We start from the raw sequence: 10946 nt of genomic DNA, 5'->3' as shown, positions 1-10946 counted from the left end.
GAGGAGAGAGGAGGAAGAGGAGAGAGGAGAGGAGGAGAGAGGAGGGGAGAGGAGGAGGGAATGAGGAGGTCAAGGAGAAGTTTGACGATGAGAAACAGGAGATTTGACTCTGAATTATCAGCAGCTCAAACTCTCAGTTTCAACTTTCTGTCCTGAATCCGTTTGTGTCTCTGATGTTGTTGTGTGTTCAGATAAATTTGTGCTGTTTTGTTTGTGTTCTGGTCGTGTTGTTGATCAGTGGGTTGTGTTTTTGTATAGAGCTTATGTTGTGTATGTGTTGGTCTTTTGTATCATGCATTAGTTATTGTTCAATTGTGTGAAGATTGTTGGATGATTAATGTTAGCTTTGTGTTAGTTTTGTACTGATAGTCTCAATGTTGTGTATTGATTTGACATTGTGTTCCATCCATTAGATGTGGGACAGTTGGATGAAGGTTGTCCGTTGATGTGTGTTGGATGTGTGTCGTTTTTGTGTAGTTGTAGCATATTTGTTGTGCATTGGCTTACGTTGTGTTCCATGCTTTGTTTGTAGGACGGTTGTGTGAAGGTTGTTGGTTCATGGATGTTGGTTGTGTTTTGTTTTTGTGATGATAGTTTTGTAAGTTGTGTATTGGTTGTGTGACAGTTGTGTATAGATTGTTGGTCGATGGATGTTGGTTGTGTGTCTCATTAGTGTTTGCGTGTCAGTTGAATTAGTGTTCTCGTGCTCCCGTTGTGAGTCACGGAGGTGTGTTGTAACTGTTGTGTTGCTCTGAGTGTGCAGCAGTGGAGCAGCTCGTGGTGCGTTCAGGGTCACACTCTTCAGTCTGAGGCTGTTTCCCAGTCAGACAAATATTCAGCTACACTTCATCTCTCCATTGACTCCCATGCATTCATACATTTAACATTTAGCGGGCCGGCCCTCTGGGGCCCCCCAACATTATTCTGCTGTCAGTCACCCTGAAACACGGCCAGTAATGAGATTCCATCCAAAACCGACCTGCAGCATGAGAGGGAAATCACACCTACGCCTGCTAAATGATTGACAGCGAGTCATCCTCCCATAATCCCACGCTGCAGACACCAGAGACCCTCGCAGACAGGAGATTGTACCCCGCCAAAAAAATTCTCACATCACGTATTCAGAGACGGAGCGTGAAAAGATGAAGGCTGTCCCACAACTACCATCAGCCGCGGCTACAAACAGAGCGGAGAGGAGTTTAAAGACCCGAGATCATCCTGTTAAAACGTTCTCACACTGCTCAGAGCGCCATCATCCCAGCATCCCTGACCTCCAAAGCTCCTGTCTGCACGCACAACCGCCGCCCTGACAGATCACCACAGGGAGCCCGAACCGGCGCCTGAAAAGAGCCGCCAAAGTCACCGAGCGCCATCCTGATCAGCAGCCCGAGAGTCCACACGGTGAACCGCCGGAAGGATCGGAGATGATATTCACGGCCGTCAGGCTCCTAGAACCACGGCGAGAACAGGGGGAGATGCAGAACAATGCAAGAACCGGTCAGGACGGTCTATAGAAGCGTCTAAGGCACATGTATCAAAGTCGAGGCCCGGGGGCCGGATCCGGCCCTCCAGATCATTTTGTTTATTGTTATTAATGTTATCTTGAGCTCATTTCTAACTTGTATAATTTTGAAAAAATCTATTTTTATGGAGAGTAAAATATTGAAAGTTATTTAAGGTTTAAGTTGATTTATTCTGGAATAATATTCCTGCCTTTTTATTATTCATATTTATGTTAAAAAGTTACAGTTCTAAAGTTTTTAAAAAAGTGGCACTCTGCAGCTTTTTAAACAATTTTTTACTTTTACTGATACTTTTTTGGGCTGTTTAGGAGTTTAACTAATATTTCGGCCATTTTTTTTATTTTTTGGCTATTGTGGAGTTTAGTTAATATTTCAACTTCATACTAGTTGTTTTTTGCTAATTTAGGCATTTGTTTTATTAGTTAGGCTAATATTTTCACACTAGCTGTTTTGTCTAATTTACGCTTTTTTCAGTTTTTAGGCTGTTTTGAAGTTTAGCTATTTTTTCAGCTACATGCTAGCTGTTTTGGCTAACCTATTTTTTTCAGTTTTAGTTTTTTAGGCTAATCTGGCATTTAGTTGATATTTTAGGCAGCTATTAGCGACAGTGATAGCATCAGCTTCAGCGTTTTTAGCTATCAGTTTCAGCATCTTCAGCAGCCAAATTCAGCTTCCAGCATTCACACCAGCATTATCACAGGTAATGTGATATATCTAGTTCCTAATTATGTTAAAAAGTTACGGTTTAAAGGTTTTAAAAATATAGTTTTAGTGTGTTCAATGTTTATCCTGTTCGGCCCAGTAATCATCTCTAATAACTCAATAAATAGAACAGGGATCAGCAGCTCCCGGCCTCGAGGGCCTCAGTGTCTGCATGATTTCCAGATATCTAAGCATGACTGATTACCTGGTTCAGGTGAGTCCAGCCAATTAGAACACATATTTTTTAGGAAAATATATCCCAATTTATTTTTGCTTGAACAGAACCATAATAAAGAACTTGCTCTTGAAATCAGTTGTACTGTCTTTGACAAGCATTGACAACAATTGAATTTGAATTATCTATAAAATTCAGTCTTAACAACAATCTGACGCCCGCAGCATACCCATAGAAAAACACAAACGTTTTCTCTCTACTGGTTCATCAAGCGGTCTACAACCGTGATGTTTTGTCCGGGTCACCAGTGTGTCCCGCAGAAGTTTGACCGTTCTTTGCCTGCAGATGCCCAAATCCACCTGTAAGGTGGTTGGGACTGAGGCCGTTTTGGTCCAGATCTGGTTCCTCCTGATGGTCTTCTTGAGAATGAAGGTTCTGCAGACATACATCCCAGCGACCCAGACCACTGAGTCTACCTAAGCCAATGTGGGCAAACACAGATGGGATCACCATGGGAACCGCAGACAAACTCACCTGGGAACCGTATGGGGCCCACATTGAAATGTTCACTGGGATAAAGTCATGTATGGTTTTAGATTCATTCTAAGGCTTTTCATTTCTCCAAACACTGAGTCTATTTCTACATCAGCTCCGCCTGCGTGAACCTCATCAGAGTTCATCTACGAGAGACCCTCGTTCTGAGGAGGTCTAAACCAGAGGAAGGCAGACTATGACTATCCAGAGGGAAGGCTCCCTGAAAGTGGGTCAGATACTGGAAGAAGCTCTGAACCGGAGGAAGAGTTGACCTAAATGAAACCCTCCGGTATGTGTCGAGTTTTTAAAGACGGCAAAAGCTTCACAGCGTCCACCTCTGTTTTTCTGGCCTCCCAAAGGCTCAGACGGGACTAATGCTGGACTTCCTGTAAAGTGTCGACGCGTCCCGGATGGTAAAATCTGTAGAACAACATTAACGAGGAAAAAGAGTCGGAAACACCAACCGCTGGACGCGTCCTCATTACTGTGAGTTTTGTTGGGGAGGAAACGGGAAGGCGGGGGGAAGTCGGGGTGTTTGAGTCTGACCCTGACATGTTTCCTGTTCACTGGACGCCGCGGAAAACACAGGAGACCTTCCCATCATGCATTTCAGCAGGCAGAGGCAGTGAAAAGAGCCGCCGTAAATTCACTTCTTTTTTTCCGAAAGGCTGCTGCGGTCGCATCCATCCATCCGTCCACCCCCCCTCACCCCCCCTCAATACACACAGCCTGCAGACATGAAGGCCGGGGGGGTGAAGTGCGAGATTAATACTCAGGAGCTGGACGAGAGCAGGGGGGAGGGAGGGGGGTGGAAAGAGGAGAGAGGAGCGTATGATTCCTCACGGGAGGGAAGAGAAGAGGGCAAGAGGGGGAGGTTCACGGCAAGATGAAGAAGGGATGAGGAAGGGATGGGGGGGTTGATCCAGACCAGAGCTTCATCATCTTCAGGATTCTTGTCCTCAGAAACCAGGATGTCCAACGTTCAAACCGTCACACCGGACCTCTGAAACCTCAAACCGGGTTCCTCTCACATCCAGATCAGGAATCTTTCAACCATCATCTGATTTAAATAACGGATCTTCTCAGCATTTAGTAGAAACATGAACTAGGAGACAGATTCCCTCCTCACTTTAGGAGTTTGGAAAAGTTAATGAAAGTCCAATAATGGTTCTGTCAGAACAGACTGAGCAAAGGGAATCGAATCAAGTAACTGAGACTCCTGAAGATCCTAAATGAGGATCTGTTGGTGGAAAAGAGATTATGTGGATGAAAATGAAAACCTTAAATTCTAATCTGGAGGAGCAAGACTGTGAAATTCAATACAACCAAAGTGTGGTTGGGTAAGACTGTGAGGATGTGAGGTTGTGAGGTTGTGAGGTTGTGAGGTTGTGAGGTTGTGAGGTTGTGAGGTTGTGAGGATGTGAGGTTGTGAGGCCTCAAATGTCCTTTGTAGAAACAAAAGGAGTTGATTCAGTAGAATGCAGTGGTTGAAGATTAGAAATGTCTTCTCCAGAGGAAACATCTGAATGTCTTGTAGGTCAACAGGATATAAATAAAGCTGAACTTGAATTATTAATATTAAACCTTTTTTACCTTAATAAAATGTTTAAGAACAAGTTATTCTACACAAATATAACCTGAAGTAAAATATAACTTAGAAATTATCTTTTTGTTATACATTTTAAACTGTACGATCTCAAGAACAAGCGACGGAGCAGAGTTCCTCGTCTGTTTGATCTTCGTAGGAACGTCTGGTTCTGACTGACAGAGGGACGGCGGAGCGGCGTGTTGGGTCACCTGTCGATGATGACGGGGTCCGACGGCGTCTCGTTCCTGTTTCCACAGCTCTTCTTATCACAGCAGCGGCTGACACACACAGAATAACAAACAGCTCCGTCAATCACGGCCTGCACCTTTCACCTGTCTCACCGTTCCACCTGGCTGAACAGGTGAGGCTCGGCGCCGACTTCAGGACGTTCCCAGCTGTCCAGCCAGGTCTGACTAAACCCTGCTTGTGGTTCTGGTCCTGGTCTCAGGTTTGAAACGCCTGAACGGTTTAGTTTCTACACGTCTACTAGAACCGTGTGGAGAAAACCACAGACCTTCTGAGACCAGAACCAGAACCGGTTCTGAAGCAGGTGGGAGCTTACCTGCACATGATCTCGTGTGTCAGCAGAACCCGGCACATCTCGGGGTTCTTGTCTTGACCCTCGTAGATGATGGCCTAAAGAAAACACACCTGCAGGTCAGACAGGGACGGAAGGGACACGAGAATTTGGACTCCAGCAGGTCCGGTTCTGGTTTGTAGAAAATGATTCATCAGATTCAATTAATTCCACTTAAAATGCATAATCGGTTTGTCAAATTCTGTAATTGGTTTTCTTTGAAAATTGATCTTTTTAATTTCTTTTCTGAATTTAACACAAACCCAGAACCGACTGCAGTTCCTACATTGACCACTGGAGGCAGATTTCTGAGAGTATCACATTTCTAATGACTCTTTTTTAAAAAAAGTCCAACTTTGCACCAAAATAAAACGTTTGTTGTTTATTGGTCAATAATTTACTTCATGACCAGTATGTGAATTCTTCAGTAATTATTCCCACCTCACTTTCCTATTTACTGATCCAGACTGTCGACATTAGACTGAGTTCTACCTTTATTTTAGGTCCCACTCGGATCATTTTCTGATCCATTTCCAAGTGGTCTTTTAATTATAACATTTTTAGTCAAAATCTAAAACCTTTGTGGTTTTCTAGGACATAGTTCCTGCAGAGGGGCAGGAGTTCAATAAAAATTAAAACAAAAATGGCAGCAACATCAGCGATATGCAACCGTACGGTTCTGATCCGAGACCACATTAAGACGTTGAGTGGAGTGGGTCTTTAATCAGCCGCAGGGTCAAATTTGGTCTCTGATTATTATATTTTTACTCTATTTTTGATACCCAAAATGTAAAATCTGATGATGAAAATGTGGTTATTTTATTTTAAAAAGCTACACGTTTTTTTCCTAGAAATTGTTCAACCGCAATGCATTGTGGTCTATATTCGCTAGTGTAGAGAACATCATTGCACACTAGTTTTTTGCAGACTTCTGGGAAATTTTAGAATTTTTTTTTCTGAACAAAAACAACAACACCAACAACAAAAAAAAATAATAATAAAAATAAAAAATGCTAATAATCCTAAAACAATGTCAGATGTAACAAAATAAGTTCAGAGTTGGAAAAAGAGCTTTGGATGAAGCTAAAAGCTTATAAAGTCCAAATTAAATATATAATCATCTCTATCTTTACTGAGTAATATGAACACAAAACAAAATCCATTTGTTGAAAAGAACAGCAAAATAACTAGTTTATGCACTAATAGATACACTAACACACATATATATATAACAATCAAAATGTTTTATTAGTTTCTTCATATTTATTAATTATATTACCCTTAATGAATGCTTTTTTAGGTATGGTTTGATAATTGATTCAACTGAATCATCAATTCAAAGAAAATGACGAACACTCAATATGTGAGCAGAAACTCGGACATCTCCACTGTCTCTCCATAACTCTGTCTGGAGGGAAGAATTCAGATTCAACACGACTCTGAGTAGACATCCATCAATGGTCCCTAATAAATAAATAAAGAATAAATAAATGGTTTGAATGTTGAATATTAACATCACCGAATAGGAATCTGTTCACACTCTGCTTTAACACAACTGTGCTCACAGCCTCCAGACTGGTTTCATCTCGTGTTCCTGAGACGCCTCGCTGGATCTGGATCACAGAGGAACCCGTGCAGACGTGTGTGTGTTCACACAGACACACATGTCATCACACGACGGCGTGGGTTCACTCTGGAGCGAGCTGCACCTCCGAAGAGAGGATGATGGGAAATCTGGAGTTTTCTCCAAACTGTTTCTGCAGCAACACTTGACGTGCATGCAGATTCAGACTGAGGATGAGGATGATGAAGAGTGTGAAGGTCCGGTTCAGGATGATGACCTCAGTCTACCAGAACCGGACGGCCTCACCTGTTTGGTCATGGAGTCGATGAGGCGGACGTACAGGTCCTGCTCCGTTCTCACTCCTGAAAGGGAGACCGACAGTTACCCCTCCCGTCTGCACGCCTCCGAGAGGTAAAACAAACGCACCCACCGTTACTGTAGAGCAGCTGCAGCTTATAGTGGATCCCGTTGTTGGTTTTCTCTCCGCTCGGCTCCTGAAACAAAGACGAGTCCAGATTATTCCGCTCTGGAAGATTTATGGACGGATGTTTGTTCTGAACTGGAAAGATTTTTATGTTCTCTTAGTTTCACTTTGAAACAAAAGTGAAACTAAGAGAAGCAGCAGTCAGCAGACTTTATCCGTTTACCAAACATTTAACCCTGAATTCAGTACATTTTAATTACATTTTTTTATTTTCTAAAATTTAAGAAGAAAAATTCTAGAAGTGATCCTCCACACCACCAGGGGGCCCCCAAGAAAGATCCTCAACCTTCAAGGAGAAATACAATTTATTTACGTCTACAGACTTCATTTGTTTATGTGTAAATAAATGTGAAGTTTTGTTTAATGTGAAGAATTAAACAAAAAGCACGAAAAAGGAAGTTAGAGACCAGAAACTCTTCAAAATAAAGGTAAGACGTTTCCTTTGCTTATTTATTTTTAATTGTTTTACCGTTCGGCTGAGCAATTTTTTTCTCATTTTCTTCAATGTTTTTTTAAATTTCATATTTAAATAAAATAAAATTTAAACAGATATAAATGTCTTAAATAACTGTGTACATACATAATATAATATAAGGTAAAAGCTCCAGTTATTATAATGAACATTAATGAGCAAAATTAGAAAATATGATCCTGAATTATTTTGGATTATTTTTTTATAGAATTTAGAATTTTTTCTTTTTGCCACATTTATTGTCAATAAAGTTTTCTTGTTCCACAACATAAAACGTCTCACTGTAAAAAGCAAAATATTGGATCAATTAATAAAAGTTTTGTAATTTAAACATTTCAAATCCTCATAGTAAACGTCTGAGTTGATGGTTTACTCAACGTAAACATTTAATTTGATAAAAACTAATATTTTTAATTGTGAAAAACAAAGTTTTTGTTCATTGATTCAACATTTTACTTTCTACATGGTCGTTTATATTTGTAAAAAATATATTTTTCAACATTTATTATTATTTCTAGTTAGTAAAACCTGAAACACAAATTATCATTTTATTTTTTGAAATGGTGTTTATCAAACCTGGCGCTCGTTTTCTTTATCAAAATTTCTGTTTTTTGGATGTTTTTATAATTTTTAGACACATTAAAAAAAATTCCTGCGTCCTTTGAAGAAGTGGAGAATCTCTCATCAAATCCCATCCTGGAATCTGCTTGATGGAGGATCAATAATTGATGTTTTCTGCTGAATCACAACCTGAAACATTGGGGAAAAATCTGCGTCGGATTTTAAATAAAAAATTGGATTTTCTTTTTAAATCTGAGATTCTGTGATGTGACATTGGGGTGCGTTTGTTTTCCAGGCGGCCGCGGTCTGCTTTCCTGTCCCGCTCCTCCTCCTCGGATCTCACCTTCTCCTTCTCCACAAAGTCCACGTAGGCGGTGCGCTCGATCTCCACCGGTTGGCCCTGCCGGTCGTACAGCGCCAGCACGAAGTGGAAGAAGTTGGACTTCCTCAGGTTGGACGGGGGCTGCTTCTCGAAGTGAGCCCGGGCTAACCCCACCCCGCTGCAAACAGAGACAAACTCATGAACAAACGGATCCGGAGGGATCTGTGGAGGATCAAGCGGATCAGAATCGGATCTGCAGGGACGGTTCGGATGAAGGAACGCCAGAAAACTAAAATTACATTTATTCTTTTTTGTTTTGGTGTTTCCTTTCTCTCATTTTTCCATAAATCAGTATTTAGACGCGTCTGAAAAAACATTTTGATCAATTCAAGAACAGGTGAAGGTCCTGCAGGCGGGAAAAACTGAGCGGGAAAAAGCTTCCCGCCGTGTGGAGCTGCGGCGCCGGTTGATGTTCAGGGAGGGGGTCACGGGGGAGAAGCCGCGGCCTCGGAGAGGAAGATCCCGACCGGATCCGCTCTTCCCGCTCGGACGTCCCTAACGAGCTGCTCCACCAGCTAACGAGCTCCCAGGGAGGGGGGCAAATAAATCAACTTATTAGGAAATTAAATACATTTTTTTGTTTCAAAATATTTTATAAAACAAACACTTTGTTTGATTTTCTCCGCAAAAGAAGATTTTCTGCTTTAATAATCTCATTCTGATTAATCCCAAACTTTTGTTAAACTGACAAAAATGTGAATTAATTTCCAGAAACATTTAATTAGGAATTATCCGCATTTCCTTCAACTTTGAGAAATCCTTTAGGTGGTTTTGCTGCTGCAGGGTTTCCCTCCGTGACGGCGAGCGTGTTAATGAGGCGCCGCGAGCGGCATCGGCGCGCATGAACGGCTCCGGAGCGGACCCCCCCAGCTGCAGCCAGACCCCCCCTGTCAGTCAGTGGAGGGAAATGAAAATCAAACTTTCTCCTCAGAACTTAAAAAAATATTTAGTTTGAAATTTGATTTTTTTGCTCATTACTATAATTATTTTTAGTTAAATCTAAGAATAAAATCAGATTTTTTAAATGACGAGAACAAATATTGATCTCTCCCCCCTGCACTGTCCGGTTGGACGGCGTCCGCTGGGACTACAGCTCCCAGCATCCCTGAGGGGCGGCGGCGGCGGGTTACCTCTGAGCGGCCGTGTTGGCGTCCACCACGCCGGCGGCGTGCATCCAGGAGCGCACCGCCAGCGGCTCCTCCTTCATGTTGGCCGTGGCCCCGCGGGGCAGGTTGTCCTGGATGCCGAACATCTCCGACCACAGCGGCGCCGCCGTGGAAACGCAAACCACCACGAGAGGAAAGTCTAGAGGAGCTGAGACGGAGGCCGACTCTTCATCGCTTCAGAAACGCTCCGGAACGATCCGAGGAGGAGACGCTCAAAGTTCCTCTCAACTTTTGACCTCTTAGATTTTATTTCTGACTTTTCACTGAAGAGACAAAAAAACGGAGAAAATTCAAGTTGAGGATTTTAAAATTCATCAGAGAGGAAAGGAGAAGGAGGCGGGAAAAAGGAGAAATAAAATCCTCAGAGAGAAGGAGCAGCAGAAAAAAGAGCCGTCCGGAAAGGAGCAAAGTGTCTTTTTTCTTTTCCCCAAAGAGAGGAGCAGAGAGGAGGCGCGGCGGCCGGGATGGAGGGATGAGGAGCGGAGGAGAAACTCTCAGCCCTGCGGCCCCACAGGACTGGACGCCAGAACCCAAAAACCCCACGGGTCTTCCTCTGAGCCGCTGACATCACGGCGGGGGGCGGGGCCCCGCCTTAAAAGGCAAAAGAAACGGGGTGTGAGTGAGGGGGGAGGGGGGCTCAAACAGACCAACCAGAGAGAGAGAGAGCAGGTGTGTGAGCCCTTGATCGCCCCCTCCCCCTCCCTCTCTCACCAGTCCTACCAGTGTGAACTGGGGGGTCCGAGGTGGTTCAGGTAGAATCTGGACCAGAACCGACGCCTTGTTTCCTGTGTGGCTCTCAGCGGGTCGTCCCGGTTCTTTGACCTTCTGACCCCAAGTGTCCATGTGGGACGTCTTCATCTGGACCTTCAAAGACTTTATGTCCTCTCTTGCTGAGCAGAACCGCAGTAGAACCGGAGCAGAACTGGAGCAGGACCTCCGGATCTTCTGTCAGTCGACATCATCCATCCACAAACCTGCTTCCCGTCTCTGTTCTTGATCCGGCGGTACCGCCGGCGAGCGATAGAGGGCGCTACAACCCCGATCCCAAAACATCTTCAGGTAATCCGAAACCGGAGTTCTGACGGGAGCTCAGGTGATGCAGGTGGAGTCCAGGTGAGCAGAACTTCAGGTAAAACCGTCTGTCAGGCAGGAAGTGAGGCGAGCTTTTCAGAGTAACAGCGCGCCGTCTTCAGCGGTGGGGGGAGAAGGCCTCAGAGG

At 43.5% G+C, this 10946-nt stretch overlaps 1 protein-coding gene across 3 annotated transcripts in view; it reads right to left on the bottom strand.

Moving 5' to 3' along the window:
* Window positions 1-10940, bottom strand: part of LOC112141831 (transcription factor COE3) — a 43668-nt gene extending 32728 nt beyond the window's left edge. Inside the window, exons 1-6 of one of the 3 annotated variants that reach the window (XM_024264999.2) lie at window positions 9693-10940; window positions 8524-8680; window positions 7094-7157; window positions 6970-7025; window positions 5085-5158; window positions 4732-4800 (exon numbers count right to left, since the gene is read on the bottom strand). In XM_024264999.2, coding sequence (XP_024120767.1) covers window positions 4732-4800; window positions 5085-5158; window positions 6970-7025; window positions 7094-7157; window positions 8524-8680; window positions 9693-9814 — 542 coding nt within the window. In that variant the 5' untranslated portion in view covers window positions 9815-10940. The remainder of the gene's footprint in view (window positions 1-4731; window positions 4801-5084; window positions 5159-6969; window positions 7026-7093; window positions 7158-8523; window positions 8681-9692) is intronic. The other 2 variants (XM_024265001.2, XM_024265000.2) reach the window with 2 other exon arrangements.
* Between the last annotated feature and the right edge of the window lie 6 nt (window positions 10941-10946).

Source organism: Oryzias melastigma, linkage group LG19 (genome assembly GCF_002922805.2).
Source record: "Oryzias melastigma strain HK-1 linkage group LG19, ASM292280v2, whole genome shotgun sequence".
NCBI classification, from domain to species: Eukaryota; Metazoa; Chordata; class Actinopteri; order Beloniformes; family Adrianichthyidae; genus Oryzias; species Oryzias melastigma.
Note: the sequence above shows the minus strand (reverse complement) of the source record. Positions and strands in the feature narration are given on the sequence as shown.